Genomic DNA, 26,488 nt, shown 5'->3' on the forward strand with positions numbered 1-26,488 from the left:
TTTCGCTCTCTCTCTAGACTGTAAGCTCATTGCGGGTAGGGAATGTGTCCGTTACATTGTTTTATTATCCTCTCCTAAGCACTTAGTATTTTACTCCGCACACAGTAACTGCCCAATAAATCTGACTGAATTCATTCAGTAGTATTTATTGAGCGCTTACTGTGTGCAGAGCACTGTATGAATGAATGAATGGTATTTATTGAGGGAAGGAGAGTCGACCAGCCCTGCTGAACCCATCCCCTGACCTGTGACCTGGAGCATCTCCCCATCATTGGTTGGCGGAGTGGATAGAGCACGGGCCTGGGAGTCAGAAGGTCATGGGTTCTAATTCCGGCTCCCCCGCTTGTCTGCTGTGTGACCTTGGGCTAGTTACTTCCCTTCTCTGGGCCTCAGTTCCCTCGTCTGTCAAATGGGGATGGAGACCGTGAACCCCACGGGAGACAGGGACTGTGTCTAACCCGATTTGCCTGGATCCACCCAGTGCTGAGTACGGTGCCTGGCACACAGTTGCTATCGGGGGAGTTGTGACGCGGGCCCCTATGCGTGTCCCGCCCCCAGGACACGGCGACTGCCACTGCGGGGAGTGCCAGTGCCACGCCGGCTTCGTGGGCGACAACTGCAACTGCACGACGGAGACAGAGACGTGCGTGTCCGGGGACGGGCAGCTGTGCAGCGGCCGCGGACACTGCGTGTGCGGGCAGTGCCAGTGCACGGAGCCCGGGGCCTTCGGAGACACATGCGAGCGGTGCCCCACCTGCCCGGACGCCTGCGGCACCAAGAGGTAACGGGGCGGCCCGGGGGTGGGGCTGGCACGGCCGCGGGACGATCGGGTCGGGCACCGTCCCCGTGCCGTGGGGGGCCCGCGGGCTCCCGGGAAGGGAGAACAGGTTTTGAAGCCATCTGTAAATGCAGAAACTGAGGCAGACAGAAGTGAAGCAATTTGCCCAAGGTCGCACGGCAGGCCAGTGGGGGAGGCAGGATTAGAACCCACGTCCTCTGGCTGGCAGGAGCCCTCGGTCTCCCCTCCCCATAGTCCCCTGTTCTTCCGTCCCCTCCCCCTCCGTCAGCCAGGCTGGGGAAGTGGGGGAAGAGGGGTGGACGGAGATCTCTGCGTCTCTGCGTGAGTCTGGATGGCTCCAACACCCTCCCTCAAACCGACACAAACAAACACACATGCACACACACACACACATGCAGAAATACCTAGGGACCCACACCCACTGTCACATCAACCAGTGCTATTTCTTTTTTGGTTCTTGTTTCCTTTTATTAATAATAATAATAATAATGTTGGTATTTGTTAAGCGCTTACTATGTGCCAAGCACTGTTCTAAGCGCAGCACAGTTCAAAGCGCTGGGAGAGATACAAGGTCATCAGGTTGTCCCACGTGGAACTCAGTCTTCATCCCCATTTGACAGATGAGGAAACTAAGGCCCAGAGAAGTGAAGCGACTTGCCCAAAATCACACAGCTGACAAGTGGTGGAGCTGGGATTAGAACCCACGACCTCTGCCTCCCAAGCCTGTGCTCTTTCCACTGAGCCATGCTGCTCATTTGTTAAGCGCTTACTATATGCCAGGCACTGTTCTAAGCACTGGGGTAGCTACAAGCTAATAGGGTTGGATGCAAGTCCATGTCCCATGTGGGGCTCACGTTCCTAATTTAGTCCCCATTTTACAGATGAGGGAACTGAGGCACAGAGAAGTGAAGTGACTTGCCCAAGGTCACACAACAGACAAGTGGCAGAGCCAGGTCCTTGTGACTTTCAGGCACATGCTCTGACCACGAGGCTACACTGCTGCTTTCTTGAGTGCTTACCATGTGTCGAGCACTGTACTGAGACCTTGGAAGAGGACAAAACAACAGAATTAGCAGTCACGTTCCCTGCCCACAGTGAGCTTCCAGTCTAGAGGACGGGCTTCCAGTCTAACCTACTGTTTGATTTCTTTCTTTCCTTTTTTTTAATGGCATTGATTAAGCGCTTACCTTGTGCCAGGCACTTTACTAAGCTCTGGGGTAGATAGAAACTAATCAGACTGGACACAGTCCCTGTCCCATATGGAGCTCACACTTATAATCCCCATTTTAGAGGTGAGGTAACTGAAGCCCAGAGTATAATAATAATAATATTGATAATAATAATAATGGTATTTGTTAAGTGCTTTCTATGTGCCAGGCACTGTTCTAAGCACTGGAGTGAATACGAGCAAATTGGGTTGGACACATTCCCTGTCTCACATTGGCCTTATAGACTCTATCCCCATTTTACTGAGGCCAGAGATGGCGAGTGACTTGCCCAAGGTCCCACAGCAGACAAGTGGCGGAACCGGGATTAGAACCCATGACCTTCTGACTCCGTGACTCGCCCAAGGTCCCCCGGAAGACAAGTGGCGGAGCTGGGAGTAGAACCCGGGTCCGTCTGCCATCCAGGCCCGTGGTTAATCCACCGGGCCTCGCTGGTTCCCTTTGCCCCCCTCTCGAAGCGAGCACTGACCGGTCCCTGCCGGTCAGTCCTCCCCTCTGCTTTCGCCGCCGCCCCTTGAGATTCTGGGATTCTGTCTCTTGGCCACACCCGAGGCCACCAGCCGTCGCGAGGCGAAGTGGCCCCGCGGCCGGTCCCGCGGCACACCCGGGCCGCGAGGTCCAGCGGCGCGGGGTACGATGGCGCCGAGAGGGAGGGAGGCGGCGGCTTTCTGGACGCCAGAATCCATGGTTGGGAGGGACCCTCCAACCCCCCGACCGTCCCCTCTCCATCCCTGACTCTCCCCCAGTGAGCCAGCGCGGCCCATCCCACACCCCTGACTCTCCTCTCTCATTCATTCAGTCAGTCGTATTTACTGAGTGCTTACCGTCTGCTAAGCACTGTACTAAGCGCTGGGGAGAGTACAATATACATTCTCCCCAGTGACCCAGCACAGACCATCCCACACTCCTGACTCTCCCCTCTCCACCCCCGATTCATTTGGTCAGTCGTATTTATTGAGCGCTTACTGTGTGCTTGGGAGAGTACAATACACATTCTCCCCAGTGACCCAGCAAAGATTGTCCCACACTCCTGACTCTCCCCTCTCCATCTCCGATTAATTCAGTCAGTCAAATTTATTGAGCCCTTACTGTGTGCTAAGCACTGTACTAAGCGCTTGGGAGAGTACAATACACATTCTCCCCAGTGACCCAGCAAAGACCATCCCACACTCCTGACTCTCCCCTCTCCGTCCCCGATTCGTTCGGTCAGTCGTATTTATTGAGCGCCTACCGTGTGCTAAGCGCTTGGGAGTAGACAATACGAATTCTCCCCAGTGACCCACAGTGGACCATCCCACACCCCTGACTCTCCCCAGTGCCCGACAGACTGGCAGCTCCTCGAGGGCAGGGACTGGTTCCCCCTCCCCCGGCCCTCCCCCTGAGCCCAACACTGTGCGTGTGTGTGTCCCCGGCAGCCCCCTCAGGTCCCCAGCCCCTTCCCCTCTTTCCCCGTAGCGTGTGCTATCCTCTCCCTCTTCCCGTATGTCCTCGCCCACCCGCAACCCTGTCTCTGTTTGGTTCCCTGCCGCTATCGCTGCCCCGGCCGGGACCCCAGGGGTGAGTAGTCCAGGAGCCTCCCGGGCGGAGCCGGCGCGGGCCGTGTGCATGGTACCCGTCTGCATGCCGCGTGGCGAGGTTCTTGCCGGGCCCGTTCCCGCAAGTCCTTGGGGGTCTGGGAGCCAGCAGCGCTCCCGGTGGGCCCCGAGCCGTGCTCCGTCTCCACGCTGGGTGTGCCCCGGAGCCGTGCCCCGTCTCTGCCCTGAGCCGTGCCCCAAACCAAACTGTCAGCGTGCCCCGGGCTGCGCTCGCGGCGAGCCCTCAACGCTGCCCCAGGTTGGGTTCTGGTCTGGGCCCACAGGGTGTCCTGATTTTCATTCAGTCGTATTTATGGAGCGCTTACCGTGGGCAGAGCACTGTACTAAGCGCTTGGAAAGTACAGTTTGGCAGTAACGAGAGACAATCATAAGCCCACACCGGGTTTACAGTTTTGGACTATGGACTCTGATCCAGGCTGTGCTCCCGGTGGGCCCCGAGCTGTGCTCTGGGTTGTGCTCCCGGTGAGCCGCGAGCAGTGCTCCCAGGGTTCCCAGAGCTGTGCTGGGCTACACTGCCAGCGTGCCCTCAGCTGGGCTCCCATCAAGCCCCAGGCTGGGGCCCCGGGCTGTGCTCAGGGCTCTGCGCACAATGAGCCCTGAGCTGTGCTCCCATCTTGCCTCAGGTTGTGCCTGGAGCTGTGCCCTGAGCGGTGCTCCCTGCATGCCCCAGGATGTGCCCAGAGCTCTGCCCAGCCCAGAGCTCTGTTCCAACGTGCCCTGGGCTGTGCTCCCATCATGCCCAGTAGTAATAATAATAACGATGGTATCTGTTAAGCGCTTACTATATGCCAAGCACTGTTCTAAGCACTGGGGGAGATACAAGGTCATCAGGTTGTCCCACGTGGGCCTCACAGTCTTCATCCCCATTTGACAGATGAGGGAACCGAGGCCCAAAGTGAAGTGACTCACCCAAAGTCACCCAGCTGACAGGTGGCGGAGCCGGGATTAGAACCCCTGACCTCTGACTCCCAAGCTCGTGCTCTTTGCCCCGAGCTCTTTTCTGGGCTGCGCTACCAGCACGCCCCGGGATGTGTTCCCGGCACACCCCAGGATGCGCCCGGAGCAGCGCCCTGGGCCGTGCTCCCTTCAAGCCCTAGGATGCCCCCTGAGCTCTGCCCTGGGCCGGGCTCCCACCCGGCACACCCCGGCCCGGGCTGTGCCCGGAGCTACGGCCTCGGCCGTCCGCCTGTCGTGCCCCTGGTTGCGCCCTGACCCGGGTTCTGGGCTGGGGTCCCAGCGGCCCCAGGCTGGGCTCCCAGGGGACCCCAGGGCCCCGGCGAGCCGGGGGGGCACGGGGCGGAGCGGTGCCCGCCCACGGCCCTGACCCCGCGGCTCTGTGGTCCCGGGCAGGGGCTGCGTGGAGTGCCTGCTGCAGCTGCCGCCGTCCGGCTCCGACCGGGCGCCCGCCAACGAGACCTGCCAGAAACAGTGCAGGGACGCAGTGGTGACCCGCGTGGACACCGTCCGTGAGTACCGACTGCCGGGGGTCCGGGGGACCACGCTGGGGCAGTTGGGGGCTCGGGGAGGGTCTCCCTCCCGCCCCGCCCACTGGCCACTGTAGTCTCCCTCCGGCCCCCCCAGGCCTGGACGTGCCCGACACGGTGACCTGCTTCTTTAAGACGGCCCAGGACTGCGTCGTGACCTTCGCCTACTCGGAGGTGCCTGGGGGCAAGTCGACCCTCACGGTGCTCAAGGAACCAGGTCAGAGGTGGAGGGGGGTGGGGGGGAGGCGGGGGAGGAAACGGGTCCCCAGTCCTTGTAGGAGTCAGCCGGGGGCGGGGGAGGCCTCATCCTCCTCTCCTCGAGCCATCCTATCCTCTACTGAGCACTTGAGAGAGGACAGGAGAGTTAGAAGGCACGATCCCTGCCTTCAAGGAGCTTTCGATCGACGGTGTGCAGAGCACCGGCCGGAGCGCCGGGGAGAGGACGGATGATGTAGTAGGCACATTTCCTGCCCTCAAGGAGCTTCCTGTCGGCCAGGTGACGCGCACTGAGCTGAGCGCTTGGGACAGGACCAGAGAGTCAGTAGACACGACCCCTGCCCTCAAGGAGCTGACAGTCTACCGTGTACGGACCTCTGTACTGAGCACTTTGGAGAGCACAATAGAGTCAGTAATAATAATTATTATTATTATGGTATTTGTTAAGCGCTTACTATGTGAAGAGCACTGTTCTAAGCGCTGGGGTAGATACAGGGTAATCAAATTGTCCCACGTGGGGCTCACATTTTTTAATCCCCATTTTAACAGATGAGGTCACTGAGGCCCAGAGAAGTGAAATGACTTGCCCAAGGTCACACAGCAGACAGGTGGCGGAGTTGGGATTCGAACCCACGACCTCTGACTCCCAAGCACGGGCTCTTCCCACTAAGTCACGCTGCTTCTCTGCTTCTCAGTAGACAATCTCTGCCTTTGAGGAGCTTGCAGTCTACCATGTGCAGGGCGCTGTACCGAGCACTGGGAAGAGGACAGTAGAGTTAGTAGATATTCACTCATTCAGTCATGTTTATTGAGCGCTTACTGTATGCAGAGTACTGTATTAAGCGCTTAGGAAGGTACACTACAGCAATAAAGAGTGACAGACCCTGCCCACAATGAGCTCACAGTCTAGAGGAGAGGAGATAGCAAAACAAATAAACAGACGTCGATGTAAATCATAAAATGACAGATATAGACATAAGTGCTCTGGGGCGGGGACGGGGGGAAGAGCCATGGGACCAAGTCAGGGTGACGCGGAAGGGAGTGGGAGATGAGGAAAAGTGGGGCTTAGTCTGGGAAGGCCTCTCGGAGGAGGTGGACCTTCGGTAAGCCTTTGAAGGAGGGAAGAGTGGTTGGTGGATTTGAGGAGGGAGGGGGTTCCAGGTCAGAGGCAGGATGTGGGTCGGGGGTCATCGGTGGGACGGGCGAGACGGCCCAGGGAGGAGGTGAGCGGCGGCAGAGGAGCGGAGTGCGTGGGCTGGGATGGAGGAGGAGAGAAGGGAGGGGAGATAGGGGGCCAGGGGATGGGGGGCTTCGAAGCCAAGAGTGAGGAGGCCTGGGACTCCCTCAATCAAGCAACAGAATTTACTGAGCACTTAGAGAAGCAGCATGGCTTAGTGGAAAAAGCCCGGGCTTGGGATTCAGAGGTTGTGGGTTCTAAACCCGACTCCGCCACCTGTCTGCTGTGTGACCTTGGGCAAGTCACTTCACTTCTCTAGGCCTCAGTGACCTCATCTGTAAAAGTGGGGATTAAAAAATGTGAGCCTCACGTGGGCCAATCTGATTACCTTGTATCTACCCCAGCGCATAGAACAGTGCTCTGCACATAGTAAGCACTTAACAAATACCATAATTATTAGTAATTATTATTATTATTATTACTGTGTCCAGAGCACTGTAATAATAATAATGATTCTGGTATTTGTTAAATGCTTACTGTGTGCCAGGCACTGTATTAAGCGCTAGGGTGGTTACAAGCCCCGTGACTTAGTGGTAAGAGCCCGGGCTTGGGGGTCAGAGGTCGTGGGTTCTTAATCCCGGCTCCGCCACTCGTCGCTGTGTGTCCTGGGGTGAGCTGCTTAACTTCCCTGTGCCTCAGTGACCTCATCTGTACAATGGGGATGAAGACTATGAGCGCCATGTGGGACAATCTGATCACCTTGTATCTACCCCAGTGTTTAGAACAGTGCTTGGCACATAGTAAGTGCTTAACAAATACCATACTAATAATTAGTATTATTACAAGCAAGTCATGTTGGACACAGTCACTGTCTCACTTGGGGCTCACGGACTCTATCCCCATCTTACAGATGAGGTAACTGAGGCCCAGAGAAGTGAAGTGACTTGCCCAAGGACACACAGCAGACACGTAGCAGAGTCAGGATTAGAACCCACAACCTTCTGACTCCCAGGCCCCTGCTCTGTCATGCTGCTTCCTGCACTGTACTAAGCACTCATTCAGTAGTATTTACTGAGCGTTTACTATGTGTAGAACAATGTATTAAGCGCTTACCACCAGAATTGGTAGACACGTTCCCTGCCCACAAGAAGCTTCCATTCATTGTCATATTTATTGTCATGTGTACAGAGCACTGTACTAAGCACTTGAGCAGCCTCGTACGGAACAACCTGATTATCCTGTAACTACCCGAGCGCTTAGAACAGTGTACATAGTAAGCGCTTAACAAATACCAACATTATTATTTATTGAGCGCTTACCTTGTGCAGAACACTGTACTAAGCACTAGGGAGAGGACACTGCAACAGAGGTGGTGGACACATTCCTTGCCCACAGCAAGCCCTCCACACAGATGTGCCCATCCTCCCCCCTGCGCCCCCACTCCAGGGCACCCCTTCTTTCAGATGCCTTCCCTGATCACTTTTTGTTTTGAGTTTAAGCGCGTACTACGTGGCAGACACTGTTCCAAGTGCAGGCACAGACACCAGATCATCAAGTTGGACACAGTCCACGTCCCATCTGGGGCTCACGGTCTTAATCCCCCTTTTACAGATGAGGTAACTGGGCCCAGAGAAGCGAAGTGACTTGCCCAAGATCACGCCGCAGAGGAGTGGTAGATCCGGGACCGGGAGCCAGGCGTGGGCTCTACCCCCTAGGCCATGCTGCCCGTGCCCTGGTCCCCGCGGCCCAGCTCCCCGTTCCCCACACACTTCCTTGTTCTCGGCAGTGACGCGCACACGGTTTTGATCATTTTTCCCCCCATCTACCCACGCGGGCAGGGTAGAGTCTGGTGAGCCCTGAGACTGTCGTGGCAAAATCTGCTGTTCTCGGGGGGCGGGTGGGAAGGGCATCTAGGGATTGGAGCCAATCAGTGCTATTTATGGAGCGCTTACTGAGTGCAGAGCCCTAATTTTTTATGGTATATGCTAAGCCTTACTATTTCGGTTGATCATATTTATTCAGCGCTTACTGTGTTTAGGGCACTATACTAAGCACTTGGGAGAGTACGTTACAACAGACACATTCGCTGCCCACAACGAGTTTACAGTCTTCCGGGCACTGTACTAAGCACTGGAGTAGGTTAAGCAGTTGGGAGAGTATAATTCAGGAGCTGGTTGATACGTTCCCTGCCCCCTGGGGAGGGGAGAGGAGTGGTCAGTGACACCCCCAGGATCTCTAGTTTCCAGGAGACGCTAAAGCCTTTTATGGTAGTTTGTTAAACGCTTGCTACGTGTCAAACACCGTGTGGTTGCTTTTGTTTTGTTTTTTTGGTCCTGTGGTGGATAGAATAATAATGATGGTGTTTGTTAAGCGCTTACTACGTGCAAAGCACTGTTCTAAGCACTGGGGAGGATACAAGGTCATCAGGTTGTCCCACGTGGGGCTCACACTCTTAATCCCCATTTTACAGTTGAGGGAACTGAGGCCCAGAGAAGTGAAGTGACTTGCCCAAAGTCACACAGCTGACAAACGGCGGAGCTGGGATTTGAACCCATGCCCTCTGACTCCCCAGCCCCGGCTCTTTCCACTGAGCCACGCTGCAATCAGGTCGGACAGTCCCCGTCCCACGTGGGGCTCACAGTCTTAATCTCCATTTTATAGATGAGGGAACCGAGGCCCAGAGAAGGGAAGCGGCTGGCCCCAGATCCCACCGCAGACAAGTGGCAGAGCCAGAACTAGAACCCAGGCCCGGGCTCTACTCACTAGGCCACACTGCCGATGCCCTGGCCGTGTCGGCCCCACCCCGCCCCCGACTTCCGTGTTCCGTGCACAGGATTAGGATCGTTTTTCCCCCCATCTAACCACACGAGGAGGGCAGAGTCCAATGAGCAGTGAGATTGTGGTGGCAAAACCTGCCGTTCTCGGCATGACGGTGGGGGAGTCTCGTCACACCTAGGGATTGGAGCCAATCAGTGCTATTTATGGAGCGCTTACTGGGTGCAGACCACTATTAATTGTATTTCTTAAGTGCTTACCGATTCGATCGTATTTATTGAGCTCTTCCCATGTGCTGAGCTCTGTACTGAGCACTTGGGAGAGTATAACAATAAACAGACACATTCCCTGCCCACAACGAGCCTACAGACTACCAGGCACCGTACTGAGCGCTGGAGTAGGTTAAGCAGTTGGGAGAGTACAATTCAGGAGCTGGTTGATACGTTCCCTGCCCATCTGGGAGGGGGCTGTCGGTGAGCCCCCCAGGTTCTCCGGGACAGACGCTAAAATTTTTTTTTTAATGGTATTTGTTAAATGCTCACTGTGTGTCAAACACCATGTGGTTGTTCCCTGTTTGGTTTTTTTGTGGTATTTGCTAAGCGCTTACTATGTGCCAGGCACCGTACTGGGGTAGGTACAAGGTAGATTGGTCACAGCCCCTGTCCCACGTGGGACCCACAGCCTTAATCCTCATTTTAAAGATGAGTTAGCTGAGGTCCAGAGAAGTGAATTGACTTGCCCCGGGGTCCCACAGCAGACAAGTGGCAGAGCCGGGATTAGAACCCAGGACCTTCTGACCCCCAGACCCGGGTTGTAGAGAAGCAGCGTGGCTTAGTGGAAAGAGCCCAGGCTTGGGAGTCAGAGATCGTGCGTTCGAATCTCGGCTCTGCCACTTGTCAGCTGGGTGACTTTGGGCAAGTCACTTCACTTCTCCTCAGTGACCCCATCTGTCAAAGGGGGACTGAGCGTGTGAGCCTCACGTGGGACAACCTGATCACCTTGTATCCTCCCCAGCGTTTAGAACAGTGCTTGGCACATAGTAAGCGCTTAACAAACACCATTATTATTATTATAACCAGTAGGCCAAGCCGCTTCTCTAAGCGCTGGGGTGGATTCATTCACGCAAGCGGATGTACTGAGCGCTTCCTGTGTGCAGAGCACTTCTTAAGAGCTGGGGAGAGTCCAGTAAAACAATAAGCAGATAGATTTCCCTGCCCACAGTGAGCTGACAGTCGGGTGTGGCAGGGAGAGGCTGGAACGAAGGGTCCCCGACTCCCTTCTGCCAACTCTGCCCTCCTTCTCGAGCCTGCGCCCGGTGGACACGTCACCCTGCGGCCAACCGCTCCCTCCGACCGAAGTCCGCGGGGCCGGGACACTGGGGTCCGCTTCCTCCTCCTCGGCGTCCTCGGGACTCGGTGACTCAGCGCCGCCCTGCCTGACCGCTCCTTCTCAGTTTCGCTCTCCAGCCTCAGTTTCCCGTCTCAGTTCCCCACCTCTGGTCCTCTGACCGTTGGCACCCCCAGCAGGTTCTGCTCTGAGCTCTCTCCTTGCTCTTTTTTTTTTAAATGATATTTACCTTAATAATAATAATGTTGGTATTTGTTAAGCGCTTACTATGTGCGGAGCACTGTTCTAAGCGCTGGGGTAGAATCAGGGTCATCAGGTTGTCCACGTGAGGCTCACAGTTAATCCCCATTTTACAGATGAGGTCACTGAGGCCCAGAGAAGTGAAGTGACTTGCCCACAGTCACCCAGCTGACAAGTGGCAGAGCCGGGATTCGAACCCATGACCTCTGACTCCCAAGCCCGGGCTATTTCCACTGAGCCACGCTGTTTCTCCTAATTACCTTAAGCACTTACTATATGACAAGCACTGGGGCAGGTACCAGTTAATCAGGTTAGACACCGTCCTTGTCCCATGTGGGGCTCACAGTCTTCATTCCCCCTTTTACAGATGAGGCAACTGAGGCAGAGTTTTTGAGTTCACCCGAAGCGGTGCTGCAGCCTGGGCTTGGGAGTCAGAGAACCCGGGTTCTAATCCCGGCTCTGCCGCTTGTCTGCTGTGTGACCTTGGGCAAGTCACTTCACTTCCTCGGGGCCTCAGTTCCCTCATCTGTAAAATGGGGATCAAGACTGTGAGCCCCACGTGGGACAACCTGATTACCTTGTATCAACCCCAGCACTTAGAACAGTGCTTTGCACATAGTAAGCGCTTAACAAATGCCATAATTTTATTTTTATTTATCTCTAAATGTTCCATTTTTGTTTTTCTGGTATTGTGTCTGTGCCAGGCACCGTTTTGGGCACTGGGGTAGATACAAGATAATTGCGTTGGACACAGTCCCTGTCCCACATGGGGCTCACAGTCTTAATCCCTTTTCTACAGATGAGGGAATTGAGGCCCAGAGCAGTGAAGTGACCTGCCCAAGGTCACCCAGCAGACAAGTGGCGGAGCTGGGATTAGAACCCATGACCTTCTGACACCCAGGCCCAGGCTCTATTCACTACACCATGCTGCTTCTCTTGCTAAGCGCTAACTACGTGCCAGATGCCGTCCTAAGGGCTGGGGTAGATTCATTCAATCGAATTTATTGAGCGCTTACTGTGTGCACAGCACCGTACTAAACGCTTGGAAAGTACAATTCGGCGACGGATCGAGATCAACCCTGCCCAACAATTGGCTCGTCAGGTTGGACCCTGTCCCACGTGGGCTTCATCCTCATTTTACAAATAAAGGAACTGAGGCCCAAAGAAGTGAAGTGACTCGTCTGAGGTCACGCAACAGACAGGTGGCAGAGCTGGGATCGGAACTCCGGTCCCATTCCCAGGCCCGGGCTCCATCCACCAGGCCACGCTGCTTCTCACGACTCCTAAACTTCATCAGTCCCAAAGAGAACTTGGCCTCCTCTGTGGGACAGGAACTCTGTCCAACCTGGTTAACTTGGATCTAGTCCCTTACTTAGAACAGTGTGTGTGACACAGAGTAAGTGCTTAACCAATGTCATTTTGATAAGGATTATGCAGTGTGGCTCAGTGAAAAGAGCGTGGGCTTCAGAATCAGAGGTCACGGGTTCGACTCCCGGCTCTGCCACTTGTCAGCTGTGTGACTGTGGGCAAGTCACTTAACTTTTCTGTGCCTCAGTGACCTCATCTGTAAAATGGGGATTATCTGTGAGCCTCACGTGGGACAAATTGATTACCCTGTATCTGCCCCAGCGCTTAGAACAGTGCTCTGCACATAGTAAGCGCTTAACAAATACCAACATTATTATTACAGAGTCGGGATTAGAACCCACGTCCTCTGACTCCCAAGCCCGGACTCTTTCCACTAAGTCATGCTGCTTATCATTTTATTACTAGCCTTACTAATTATATTAATTACTATTATTTCTCCTGATGGGGGCAGGGCTCCGCTAATGCTGTTGTGTTGTACTAATAACTATGGTACTTGCTAAGCACTGTTCTAAACTCTGGAGTAGATACAAGTTAATCAGGTTGGACACAGTCCCGGTCTCATGTGGGGCCCCCAGGCTTCCTCCCCATTTTGCAGATGAGGGAACTGAGGCCCAGAGAAGTGAAGTGACTTGCCCGTGGTCACCCAGCAGACAGAGTCAGAATTAGACGCCATATCCTTCTGGTTCCCCAAGCGCTTAGAACAGTGGTCGGCACATAGTAAGCACTCAGCAGATACCATTAATTGAGAAGCAGCTTGGATCAGTGGATAAGAGCATGGGCCTGGGAGTCAGGTCATGGGTTCTAATCCCAGCTCCGCCACTTGTTTTCTGTGACCTTGAGCAAGTCACTTTTGTCCAACCCGATTTGCTCGTATTCACTCCGGCGCTCAGTATGGTGCCCTGAACATAGTAAGCGCTTAACCAATACCATAATTGTTATTATTAAGGGTTCTAATCCCAGCCCCACCACTTGTCTGCTATGTAAAATGGGCGAGTCACTTCACTTCGCTGGGCCTCAGTTCCCTCATCCGTAAAATGGGGATTGAGTCTGTGAACCTCAGGTGCGACAGGGATGGTGTCCAACCTGATTAACTTGTATCAACCCCAGTGCTTAGAACAGTGCTTGGCATGTAATAAGTGCCCGACAAGCGTTTCCTTGAGGCCGGGAGAGCCAGGCATGGAGGAGACGGTGGGGGTGGACGAGACCTCGAGCAGGCGTTGCCATCCTGTACAGATTGCGGCTCGGCGCCCAGCACGCTGACCATCCTGCTGGCCGTGGGGGGCTCCGTCCTGCTGGTGGGCCTGGTCCTGCTCGCCATCTGGAAGATGCTGGTCACCATCCACGACCGTCGCGAATTCGCCCGCTTCCAGAGTGAACGGGCCAGAGCTCGCTACGAGATGGTGAGCGGGGCGTGGGGGGCACCCAGGGGCGGGGCGGGGAAGGAGTCGACCTGCGGGGGGCCAGGATGCCTTCTGCCCGGGGCTTCCAGCCGGAAGGGCAGGGCCCCGGTCCTCCCCGGCGGAGGAACCCGAGGCCCTGAGGCCGCCGTATCTCTACCCTGCTCTCCCGCCAGGCCACCAACCCGCTTTACCGCAAACCCGTGTCCACTCACAGAGTTGAATGGACCTTCGGCAAGCTGAGCCGCGGCCACAACGGCACGGTGGACTGACGACCCGGCCCGGCGCCGGATGCGCTCGCTTCGGGCGGAGGGCAACCCCCCCTGCCCTCGCTCCCCTTCCTGCGCCCCCCCCCGCCGAGACTCGTGGCAGCAATCCCCAGGTTAGGGGGGCCACGAGGTGATGGCGACCCGGTGGGCGGTCTCGCGGACACCTCGAGGCCTGTGAACTGGTCAGGGAGGCCCACCCTCGCTGAGGCCACCTCTCGCCCCTCTGTCCGGCGGCCATCCCTCAAAGACAAACGTTCCCGTCTCTTGGACGGGACGGGGTGGGGCCTGGCGTCCCGGGGGCCACTGCCAGGTGGCGGGGGCCAGGCGGAGGGCAGGCTTGGTCTGAGGAGAAACGCTAAGATTAAAGTCAGCAGAACCAATTCCCAGAGTGCAGAGCGGAGGGCGGGCACAGGGCAGGCCGTGCCCACTGCCTCCCCCTCCACCCGATGACACACCAGCCCGGGGGCCGCTGGCCGAGGCAGGCCCAAGTCCCTGGGTCCTGCCTTGGCTCCAGGCCGGCGGGCTACCACCCTGCTGCCCTCTGATCACCGAGCCTCAGTCTCCGCCTCGTGACTCCTGGGCCACCCCCACCCAGCCCACTCCTCCCATGGCCCGCTGCCGAACTCTGAAGGACGGCTGCACGTGGGGAGGGCTGTGGGCCGGTCAGCGGCCCAGTGGCCCACCTTGGGAGGCCACGAGGCCCAGCTCCACCTTATCCCCGCACCTCTCCTGGGCTCGCTCTTCTCAGGGCCCACCCCTGGACTCTGAGGGGCCAGCTAAACCCGGGAAGAGATTGTAGGCTGGGCAGCCCACCGCTGAGGCTCTGAGGCCTGACTCCACCCTATCCCAGGCCCATGCTGGCCCGCTCCTCCCATCACCCACCCCTGGGCTGAGACAGCTGAGTCCAGAAGAGATCATGGGCTGGGCAGCTGACCAGTGAGCCCAGCTCCTCCCCCACCAGCCCCAGCTGGGCCCACTCCTGTCATCGCCCATCACTGGACTGAGGGAAGAGCTGAGCCTGGGGAGATTTTATCCCCCGGGCACTCCGCCGCGGGATGGACGGTGAGGGTCCCAGGCTCAGCTCCACCCAGCCCCTACTGGATCCGCTCCCCTCATCGCCCGGGCGCTGAGGACACAACTGAGCCCGGGGAGAGGGCGTGGGGCCGGCTGGCCGAGTTGTTGCAGGCAAGGGGGGCGGAGTGGGATGGGATGTGTTTATTGGCCGAAGCTCAGGGTTGGGAGGAAGCAGCGTTCACGGACGGAGGGTCAGGCCCGCAGCCGGCCCTCGTAGGCCTCCCAGGCCAGCTGGCGGTACGTCTCTGCGGCCGCCTGGCGGTCGGGGGCGGCCAGGATGCCCCGTCCGACGACGATGATGTCTGAGCCGCGGCGGCCCACCACCTCTTGGGGGCTGAGGTACTGCTGGCCCAGGGCGTCTCCTGTGGGGAGGCCCGCCTCGACGTCAGCCGTCGGCCCGTGGCCCTCGGGAAACCGAGGCCCAGTGGTCCTCCCCTGCGCTCCACCCCCCCCATGACCCCTCCTGGGGCCGGATGGAGGTGCACCAAGGCGGGCTTCCTCACCGACCCAGATCCAGTTAAAGCCATCCCTCTCTGCAGGGCTCGATTAATAATAATCATAGCAACAATTATCATAATAATGCCGCTTTTTAAGCACTTAATATGTGCCAAGCACTGTTCTAAGTGCTGGGGTAGATACGAGTTAATCGGGTTGGACAAGGTCCCTATCCCACATGGGGTTCTTACTCTGAATTCCCGTTTTACAAATGAGGTAACTGAGGCAAGGTGAAGTGACTTGCTCATGGTACACAGCATATGCGGTGAAACCAGGATTAGAACCCAGGTCCTGCTGACTCCCAGGCCTAGCTCTAGCCGCTAAGCCATGCTGGATTATCTTTTTGGGGCTCATAGGGTGAGGGCCTGGGCTCGTTTTGGGGGACGGGGCGGGGTGGGGGGGGGTCTCACCTCCAGCCTGAAGCTGCACCCCAGGAGTCAGGTGGAGAAGCTCTGGCCTGTCGCTCACGCGGGACCCCGAGATGAAGCCGATGACGAAGTCCATGTGCTCCTCGGCCATCTTCACCTGGGGACGACAACGAGAATGGGGTGGGGGATGAAGACGACCGCCGAGCCCCCCACCCTTCCTGGCTCCCACACCTCCCCCCATCCGCCCCAGCTCCTCCTCTCCAGACGAAAGCGTACACTTGGTTCAATCATTTGGACATTCCTTCAGTCCTATTTATTGAGCACCTACTAACGATAAGCTCATTACGGGTGGGGAATGTCTACTGGGCTCTCCCAAGCGCTCAGCACAGCGCTCTGCACGCATTAAGCAGCAGCCTGGCTCAGTGGAAAGAGCCTGGGCTTGGGAGTCAGAAGTCGTGGATTCTAATCCCAGCTGTGCCACTTATCAGCTGTGGGACTTTGGGCCAGTCACTTCACTTCTCTGTGCCTCGGTTACCTCATCTGTAAAATGGGGATTAAGACTGTGAGCCCCACGTGGGGCAACCTAATTACCTTGTTTCTACCCAGTGCTTAGAACAGTGCTTGGCACATAGTAAGCGCTTAACAAATACCAAAATTATTATTATTATTATTATTATTATTATTAAGCACTCAATAAATACAATTGGATGAGCACATTCCCCACCCACAAGGAGCTTACAGTCTAGAGGGATCTCGCCCCCACCCCCACCCACCCTTGCCCCCCACCCCTCAGGGCAGCCTCCAGGCCCAGCCTCTCCCCCAGCTTCTGGGGCCAGACAAGGGGCATGTTCCTCCCCGCCTCCCCTCTGGGTCCCACCACCCCGACTCACAGCGACAGCAGTGTAGTCGCCCGAGGCCAGGGACCCCTGGGAGCTCATCTCGGCGATCAGCAGACAGCCCCGCTGCAGGGGGAGCCCCACTTCGCGGAGTCCCCGGACCACGCCCGACCCGGGCACCGCGTGGGCATTCACCAAGTCGGACCAGGAGGCTATCTTGAAGATGCCACCTGGAGGATAGAAATAATAATAATGACGATTATTTGTTAAGCGCGTACTGTGTGTCGAGCACTGTTCTAAGCGTTGGGATAGATCCAGGCTAACCGGGTTGGACACAGTCCCCATCCCATGTGGGACTCCCAGTCTCAAGCCCCATTTGACAGATGAGAGGACTGAGGCCCAAAGAATAATTATGGTATCTACTACTACTAATAATATCTGTTAAGTGTTTACTATATGCCAGGCACTGTAGGAAACGCTGGGGTAGATACAAGCTAATCAGCTTCAACGGAGTCCCTGTCCCACGTGGATCTCACAGTCTTAATCCCCATTTCACAGATGAGGTCACTGAGGCCCAGAGAAGGGAAAAGACTTGCTCAAGGTCGGAGAGAAGCAGCGTGGCTCAGTGCAAAGAGCCCAGGCTTGGGAGTCAGACGTCATGGGTTCGAATCCCAGCTCTGCCACTTGTCAGCTGCGTGACTGTGGGCAAGTCACTTCACTGGGCCTCAGTGACCTCATCTGTCAAATGGGGATTAAGACTGTGAGCCTCACATGGGACAACCTGATTACCCTGTATCTACCCCAGCGCTTAGAACAGTGCTCTGCACATAGTAAGCACTTAAATACCAACATTATTATTACAGCAGATGAATGGAGGAACTAGGATTAGAACCCAGGTCCTTCTGAGCCCCAGACCTGTGGTCTATCCACTAGGCCATGCTGCTCATGACGGCAGCTGGCTGTCAGATCTCCAACCAAGTACTGGGAGCTTACTGTGTGCAGAGTACTGTGCTGAGCACTTGGGAGAGGGTGGTCCAGCAGAGTTGGGAGACACATTCCCTGCCCTCAAGGAGCTGACAGACTACAGCGGGGAGACCGACACTAATATAAATTACAGTTAGGGGAGATGGGAGTGTGTAAGGACAGAGTAACATGACAGATAGAAATATAAAATAAAAATAGATAAAATATAGATATAGATAAAAATGACAGATAGACACGTATGTGTTGAGGAGAAGGGTGGGAGGAGAGCAAAGGGAACGAGTCAGGGTGACGCAGAAGGGAGTGGGAGATGAGGCTTAGTCTGGGAAAGCCACTTGGAGGAGGTGAGCCTTCAGTAGGGCTTTGAAGGGGGGAAGGGTGATTGGCCCATTTGGGGAGGGAGGGGGTGCCAGGCCAGAGGCAGGACGTGGACCAGGGGTCAGCGGGGAGACAGGTGAGCTGGAAGCCCAGGGAGAAGGTGAGCGGCAGCAGAGGAGCGGAGTGTGCGGGTTGGGCTGGAGGAGGAGAGAAGGGAGGGGAGGTAAGAAGGGGGTGAGGTGACGGACAGCTTTAAAGCCAATGGTGAGGGGCTTCTGTTTGACACAGAGATGGATGGGCAACCTCTGGAGATTTCTGAGGACGGGGGGGGTTGGGGGGGGGGGTGACATGTCCTGAACGTTTCCATAGATACCTGTCCTCCCTCCAGTTAGGTTGTGAACCCCATATGGGACAGGGACCGTGTCCAACTTGTATCTAGCCCAGCACTTTGTGGAGTACTCTGCACACATGAAGCACTCAAATACAACTGACTGATTAGTACAGTGCTGAGCAGCATGTTGTAATGGATAGAGCCCAGGCCTGGGAGTCAGAGGGTCACGGGTTCTAATCCCAGCTCTGCCACTTGTCTGCTGTGTGACCTTTGGCAAGTCATTTTACTTCCCTGTGCCTCAGTTACTTCATCTGTAAAACAGGGGTGGAGACTGTGAGCCCCAGGTGGGACAGGGTCTGTGTCCAACCCAATTTGCTTGTATCCACCCCAGCACTTAATACAGTGCCTGGCACATAGTAAGCACTTAACAAATACCATGATTATTATTATTGTTGATGCCGAGTAAACATTTTATTTAATGGTATTTGTTAAGAGCTGGCTACTTGCTCTTCTATATGCCAGGATAGATACAAGTTAATCAGGTTGGACACAGTCCCTCTCCCCCATGGAACTCACACTCTTCACCCCCTTTTTCCTGATGAGGTAACAAAGGCCCAGAGAAATGAAGTAACGTGCCCAAGGTCACACAGCAGACAAGCGGCAGAGCTGGGATTAGAACCCATGTCTTTCTTACTCCCAGGTCCGGGCTCTATCCACGAGGCCACGCGGCTTCTTGAGCGCTTAACAAATACCATTAAGGTTTGCATTCGAGGAGTGAAGTGTGCAGGCTGGTGTGTAATAACAATTATGATATTTATTTGTTAAGCACTTACTATGTGCGAGGTAGTGTACTAAGCGAGATGAACGAGACCAAGTAAGATGGAGAAGAATTGATTGCCTTAAAGCCAACCTTCAGGAGTTTCTGTTTGATACATGTCCCCTCTAGACTGTAAGCTCGCTGTGGGTAGGGAATGTGTCTACCAGCTCTGTTATACCGTGCTCTCCCAAGCGCTTAGTTCAGCGTTCTGGGCAGAGTAATAAGTGCTCACCATCAGAGGGAAGACATGCACAAGATTATTTTAAAAAAATGATCTGGGCAGCAAAGTGAAGTCTGGACTGGAGTGGGGAGAGCCAGGAGGCAGGGAGGTCAGCAAGAAGGCTGAAAAAGTAATCAAGACGGGAGAGGATAAGGGCTTGGGTCAGTGTGGGAGCACTTTAGATGGAGAGGAAAGGGCAGGTTTTAATGATGCTGTGAAGGTCAAACCGACAGGATCCAGTAACTGTCTGAAGACGGGCTGAAGGAGAGAGATGAGTTGAACATAATGCCAGGGTCACGGGCTTGAAATGAGGAGGATGGCGGTGTTGTCTACAGCGCTGGGAAAGTCAGGGGGAGGAGAGGGTTGGGGAGGGAAGGTGAGGCGGTCAGATGTAGGCATGTAATTCCAGCCAGGCCGAAAGTACTGTACTTTCCCAAGCACACAGTACCGTGCTCTGCACACAGTAAGTGCTTAGTAAATACGACTGAATGAAAATAAATGAATTTCATTCATTCATATTTATTGAGCGCTTACTGTGTGCACAGCACTGTACTAAGCGCTTGGAAAGTCCAATTCAGCAACAGATAGAGACAATCCCTACCCATCAACGGGCTCACAGTCTAGCAGGGGGGAGCCAGACAGCAAAACAAAATAAGTAGGCTTTAAGAGCATCAAAATAGGATAAATAGAACCTTAAATAAAGGCACATCATTAATAAAATAAACAGGGCAATAAATATGTTCAAATATGTACAAGTGTTGTGGGGAGGGGAAGAGGGTAGAGCAGAGGGAGGGAGTCGGGGTGACGGGGAGGGGAGGAGAAGCTGAGGGAAAGGGGGGGCTCAGTCTGGGAAGGTCTCTTGGAGGAGGTGAGCTCTCAGTAGGGCTTTAAAGAGGGCAAGAGAGCAAGTTTGGCGGAGGTGAGGAGGGAGGGCATTGCGGGACAGCGGTAGGACGTGGGCCAGGAGTCGACGGCGGGAACGGGGGACGGTGAGAAGATGAGCGGCGGAGGAACGGAGTGTGCAAGCTGGGCAGTAGAAAGAGAGAAGGGAGGTGAGGTAGGAGGGGGTAAGGGGATGGAGAGCTTTGAAGCCAAGAGTGAGGAGTTTTTGCTTAATATGAAGGTGGGTGGGCAACCAACGGAAGTTTCTGAGGAAGGGGGTGATGTGCCCAGAGTGCTTCTTTAGAAAGATGATCCGGGCAGCGGAGCGAAGTATAGACTGAAGCGGGGAGAGACAGGAGGACGGGAGATCAGAGAGGAGGCTGATGGGAGTGATCGGGAGGCTCCTCTCCCCGTCCCCGATCCTTGGGTTGGCACTATGAGTGCTCTGACTGGCTCCTAGGGGGTTGCCTGCGGCGACCAACCAGAACGCCCCCCGGCCCCGCGGGCACGGCCTTGGCTGGCACGCCAACCCCCCCGGAAGAGCGACTGCAGCCAGACACAGGACAGCCCCCGGCCCCGCCTTCAGCTCCTTAAGAACCCCCCGCCTTGTGGAGAGGACCCAGCCCTGAGAGTCAGAAGGACCTGGGTTCTAAACTCGACTCCGCCACGTGTCTGCTGTCGGACCCTGGCCGGGTAGCTTCACTTCCCTGTGCCTCAGTTATCTCACCTGTAAACCAGAGATTGAGGTTGGGAGCCCCTTATGGGACAGGGACTGTGTCCGACCTGATTACCTGGTATCTACCCCAGCACTTAGTACGGTGCCTGGGACAGAGTAAGCACTTAAACCAAATAGTAAAAGAAAAAAAGGGGGAATTGTGTGGGCCCGCCTGGCGGACAGGGCCGGGGAAGGCGCCGCCGGGGTCACGCCAGACTTCGGGATGGTCCCCGGCCTCCCCGGACTCACCCTCGTACTGCCTCTTCACCGTGTTTCCGATGTCGGCGAACTTGCGGTCCTCAAAGATGAGGAAGTCGTGGGTGCGGGCCAGCGCCCGCAGGCGCTCCATGGCCTCGGCGCTGAAGTCGTCCAGCGTGTCCACGTGGGTCTTGAACAGGCAGATGGAGGGGCCCAGGGCGGCGGCCACCTCCAGGAGGGCCTCCGTGCTGCCCACGTCCGCCGCCAGGCACAGGTTGCTCCGCTTGCGCTCCATCAGGTCGAAGAGGCGGGCGGCCAGCGGGTGGACGCCGGGCAGCCGGGCCCGGGCCCCGAACCCAAGCTCCTGCCGAGGGCCCCGGGCCGGGCCGGGGGGCTTGGGTCCCTCCTGCAAGAAGCGCCTCACCCTCTCCACCGTCTCGGCGTCCACCCGGCCCTGCCGCTCCAGTGCCCCAAGGAGGCCGGTCAGCGAGCAGACGGCGTGGAGCCGGACGCCACGCTCCCCGAGCCGGGCCCGGCCGCCCTGCTCCCGGTCCAGCAGGACCACCGCGTCCGTCACCTTCAGCCCCTCCCGCTCCAGGGCCTCGGCGGTCTCCAGCACGCTCCCGCCGCTGGTCACCACGTCCTCGATCACCAGGCAGGTCTGGCCGGGCCGCACGGCCCCCTCGATGATGCGCTTGGTCCCTGCGGACGGCGGGGAAGGGGAGGTGAGCGGCCGGGTGGCGGCAGCGACGGTCCGCTCTCAGCAGGCCCGCTGGCACAGAGCACTGCGCCGAGCACTGAGGGGAGGAGCCCCAGCTCCCGCCCCCGGTTCTCGGACCAGCGGCTGGGGGACGGGTGCCCGCCGGTTCTCACCATAGTCTTTGGCTTCCTTCCTCCGGACGAGCATGGGGATGTCATGGGCGCAGCAGATGACCGTGGCCAGCGGCAGGGCCGTGTAGGGGACGCCACAGACAGTATCGAAGCGGACCCCGGCCTCCTGGGCCGTCCGGAACAGGATCTCGGCCACCTGACAGAGCGGCGGGAGGGGAAAGTTGGGAGGATCCCTCCTGGGGCCAGTCCCTGCCCACGGGGAGGGGCTTCGACTCCGCCCGCTCATGTCCCCTCTCCATGCCCCTGCAACCCCAGGGCTCCGCTCACGGCGGTGGGGCCAGGAGGCTCGGGGAGTCACTTGCTGACCATCAGGGCCCGGATCGAGGGTCAGAGAGCCCGGGCTACACGGACCGCAACTCCCCCTGGCCACAACTTCCTCTTCAGGGGGTCAAGCCTGGCGGTGGTGGCAGAGGGAGGAGACATGGCCCCTGACCCTCACCCCACAGGTCTCCCCCTGGGCTGGGGGCTCAGGGAGGGTCACTCGCTGACCTCCAGGGACCGGACCGGGGGTCAAGGAGCCCGGCCTGCACTGACCGTGCTCCCCCTCCCCGCTTCCGGGGGGCCGGGCCTGAGGGAAAGGGCGGAGGGAGGCATAGCCCCTTGGTTCTCAACCCCCAGGTCTTCCCCTGGGTCAGGGGTGTGTCCTACAACCACCCCCTCCCCCCCGCCCCAAAGACCCTCACCCCCCGCTCCTCCCACCCCTTCCCAGGCCGGGAAGTCACAAGACCCTAGACTTTGCCCCCAGGATCCTGACCTTGGGCATATCACCCACGCCACCCAGGCCAGATCCCTCTGGACAAAGGGGCCGTGATCCCGCCTCCCTCTCAGGCCAGGAGTCCCCTGACGGACAGGGACTGTGTCTGGGCACAGTGCCCGGCACAGTGTTTGTCACAGAGGAAGTGCTGAGAACCAGAATCAGCTCCTCCCCACATAACGGTTACAGATCATGGTATTAAGCCCTCCCTCTAAGCCAAGCACTCTGCCAAACGACGGTGAACGGGAAGCTCACCCCCTTTTTCCAGAGGGGAAAAACAAGGCTCCGAGAGGCTCAGGGACTTGCCCAAGGTCACACAGCTGGCCACGGGGCAGAGCCGGAACTCGAACCCAGGTCTCCTGACCACCAGCCAGTCAGTCCATCGTTTTTACTGACCACTTAGTGTGTGCAGAGCACTGTACTAAGTGCTTGGGAGAGTCCAATACAACAATATAACACATTCCCTGCCCACAACAAGCTTACACTCTAGAGAGGAAAACAGATGTTAATATAAACAAATAAAATGACAGATATGTACATAAGTGCTGTGGGGTTGGGAAGTCTGTTGCCGACTTGTTCATCCCAAGCGCTTAGTACAGTGCTCTGCACATAGTAAGCGCTCGATAAATACTATTGAATACTACTGAATGAATGAATGAAAGGGGGATGAATAGAGAAGCAGATGAATAGAGAAGCAGATAAGCAGCGTGACTCGGTGGAAAGAGCCCGGGCTTGGGAGTCAGAGGTCATGGGTTCAAATCCCCGCTCGGCTGCTTGTCAACTGTGTGATTCTGGGCAAGTCACTTAACTTCTCTGTGCCTCAGTTACCTCATCTGTCAAATGGGGATGAAGACTGTGAGCCCCACGTGGGACAACCCAATCACCTTATATCCTCTCCAGCGCTTAGAACAGTGCTTTGCACGTAGTAAGCGCTTAACAAATGCCATCATTATTATTAAAGGGAGCGAGTCAAGGCAATACAGAAGAGAATGGGAAAGGAAAGAAGGGTTTAGTCAGGGAAGGCCTCTTGGAGGAGATGGGCCTTCAATAAGGCTTGGAAGGGGGTGGGGAGTGTCACTGTCTGTCAGATACGAGGGGGCAGGGCGTTTCAGGGTATGGGCAAGAGGTCGGCGGCGACACAGATGAGATGGAGGCGAGGAAAATGTGTGGGATGGGTTGGAGTTGGAAAGTAGAAAGGTGAGGTAGGAGGGAGCAAGGGGATGGAAGACTTTAAAGCCAACGGTGAGGCATCTCTCTGAGGAGGAGGTGGACGGGCGACCACTGGGGTTTTTGTTTTTTCTTTTAGAAGTGGAGGAACAAGGTCTGAACGATTTTGTAGAAAAACGATGCGGGCAGCAGCGTGAAATAGGAACTGGAGTGGGGAGAGACAGAAAGCTGAGGCGGTAATCCAGGTGGGGTAAAATAAAGGCTTGGAAGAACGTGGTAGGAGTGTGGTTGGCGAAGAAAGGGCGGATTTTAGAGATGTTGTGAAGGTGGGACAGACAGGATTTCAGTGACGGATTGACTATGTGGGTTGAATGAGAGAGAGAAGCAGCAGGGCATAGTGGATAGAGCACAGGCCTGGAAGTCAGAAGGTCAAGGGTTCTAATCCTGGATCTGCCACTTAGCTGCTCTGTGACCTTGGACAAGTCACTTCACTTCTCTGGGCCTCAGTTCCCTCATCTGTAAAATGGGGATTAAGAGGGAGAGCTCCATGTGGGACAGGGACTGCGTCCAGCCCAGTTTTTGAGAAGCAGCATGGCCTAGTGGCAAGAACCCGGGCTTGGGAGTCAGACGCCGTGGGTTCTAATCCCACCTCCGCCACTTGTCTGCTGTGTGACTTTGGGCAAGTCACTTCACCTCTCTTAGTCTCAGTTGCCTCATCTGTAATATGGCAATTAAGACTGCGTGTGGGACAAGGGCTGTGTCCCACCTGATTGCCTCATATCTACCCCAGAGCTTAGAACAGTGCTTGGCACATAGTAAGTGCTTAACAAATACCATAATTCTCATTAGAGAGCAGTCAAGGGTAAGCACCGGCCCCACGCTCCATCCACCGGGACACACACTGCCTTCTCCCCAACCCTTACCCCCTACCCCAGAGAAGCAGTGTGGCCTAGTAGAAAGAGTCTGGGCTTGGGAGTCAGAGGTCATGGGTTCGAATCCCAGCTCTGCCACTGGTCAGCCGTGTGACTGTGGGAGAGTCACTTCACTTCTCTGTGCCTCAGTTCCCTCATCTGGAAAATGGGGGTGAAGACTGGGAGCCTCACGAGGAACAACCTCATTCCCCTGTATCTCCCCCAGCGCTTAGAACACTGCTCTGCACAAAGTAAGCGCTTAACAAATACCAACATTATTACTACCTTGTCTCCCCCCAACGCTTAGAACAGTGCTCGGCACGTAGTAAGCGCTTAACAAATACCAATATTATTACTACCTTGTCTCCCCCCAGCGCTTAGAACAGTGCTCTGCACGTAGTAAGCGCTTAATACCAACATTATTACTACCTTGTCTCCCCCCAGCGCTCAGAACAGTGCTTGGCACATAGTAAGCGCTTAACAAATACCCACATTATTATTATTTACTGAGGGCTTGCTGGGTGCAGAGCACTGTCCTAAGCGCCTGGACAGGAGAGTTGGGCAGCAGATGGAGGTCGCCCAAGCCCACCTAGGGGCTCCTCGGGGTCTGCCTATTGGACTCCCCCCGCGCCCCTCCCCCCCACCAGGACCGGCCCCACGCCCCTCCCCCCACCTGCTTGAGCAGCTTGGGGCGGGAGACGAGCCCCCTGAGATCGATGTAGACGGGGGAGGAGATGCCGCTCTTCAGCACGAAGTCGCCGAAGCGCAGGGCCTGGGCCTCGTGCAGCTCCGCCGCCAGGGCCTCCGCCGCCAGGGCCTCCGCCGCCAGGGCCTCCACCCCCAGGGCCTCCACCGCCATCCTCCCCGACCCTCCACGTGCCCGCCGCCCGCCGCCGGCGCCCCCTGATGACGTCGCGCCGGCGGCCGCCCCACACCCCCGTCGCGCCCTTTGATGACATCGCACCCCGCCGGAGGGAGAGGGAGCGGTGCGCCTGCGCGGAACGCCCGCCGTCGCTAGGGAGACGAAACCTCCCGAGGAGGCCTTGCCCCCCCCGGGCCGCGCGCTCGTGACGTCAGCGCCTTCGGAGGTCACGAGGGCCGGCCCGCCAATCAGAGCGCTCGGCTTCTCATCCCCCGCCCCGCCCCGCTCTCCTCGGTGCCTTGGGCGGGTCACTTCCCTTCCCTGGTCTTCAGTCTGCTCAAGTGTGAAATGAGCGTTAAATAATAATAATATTGTTAGTATTTGTTAAGCGCTTACTATGTGCAAAGCACTGTTCTCAGCCCTGGGGGAGATACAGGGTGTTCTCGAAAAATAAACTGAAAGTGTTAAAGTGAAGAAATAACAATAATAACGTTGGTATTTGTTAAGCGCTTACTATGTGCAGAGCACTGTTCTAAGCGCTGGGGTAGACACAGGGGAATCAGGTTGTTCCATGAGGGGCTCACAGTCTTAATCCCCATTTTACAGATGAGGTAACTGAGGCACAGAGAAGTTAAGTGACTTGCCCACAGTCACACAGCTGACAAGTGGCAGAGTTGGGATGAAGATGGGCAATTCCAATCATAATAATAATGATAATGTGGGTATTTGTTAAGCGCTTACTATGTGCAGAGCACTGTTCTAGGCGCTGGGGTAG

At 56.5% G+C, this 26,488-nt stretch overlaps 2 protein-coding genes across 3 annotated transcripts in view; one reads left to right on the forward strand and one right to left on the reverse strand.

The window, feature by feature from the left end:
- ITGB5 (integrin subunit beta 5) overlaps positions 1–14,274 on the forward strand; it is a 46,688-nt gene extending 32,414 nt beyond the window's left edge. The window contains exons 11-15 of one of the 2 annotated variants that reach the window (XM_029063332.2): positions 559–781; positions 4,971–5,086; positions 5,202–5,321; positions 13,461–13,627; positions 13,801–14,274. In XM_029063332.2, the coding sequence (XP_028919165.2) occupies positions 559–781; positions 4,971–5,086; positions 5,202–5,321; positions 13,461–13,627; positions 13,801–13,896 (722 nt within the window). In that variant the 3' untranslated portion in view covers positions 13,897–14,274. Of the gene's footprint in view, positions 1–558; positions 782–4,970; positions 5,087–5,201; positions 5,322–5,582; positions 5,630–13,460; positions 13,628–13,800 lie in introns of those variants that run through there. The other variant, XM_039913600.1, reaches the window with a different exon arrangement.
- Positions 14,275–15,093: 819 nt separating this feature from the next.
- UMPS (uridine monophosphate synthetase) lies at positions 15,094–25,749 on the reverse strand. Its single transcript, XM_029063339.2, has 6 exons — positions 25,525–25,749; positions 22,002–22,155; positions 21,180–21,830; positions 16,721–16,896; positions 15,873–15,987; positions 15,094–15,329 (listed from the first exon to the last, which is right to left on the reverse strand). The coding sequence occupies exons 1-6, from the start codon at positions 25,708–25,710 to the stop codon at positions 15,160–15,162; spliced, it is 1,452 nt and encodes a 483-aa protein (XP_028919172.1). The 5' UTR covers positions 25,711–25,749; the 3' UTR covers positions 15,094–15,159.
- Positions 25,750–26,488: the final 739 nt, after the last annotated feature.

The sequence above is a fragment of the Ornithorhynchus anatinus genome, chromosome 1, assembly GCF_004115215.2.
Source record: "Ornithorhynchus anatinus isolate Pmale09 chromosome 1, mOrnAna1.pri.v4, whole genome shotgun sequence".
NCBI lineage: Eukaryota > Metazoa > Chordata > Mammalia > Monotremata > Ornithorhynchidae > Ornithorhynchus > Ornithorhynchus anatinus.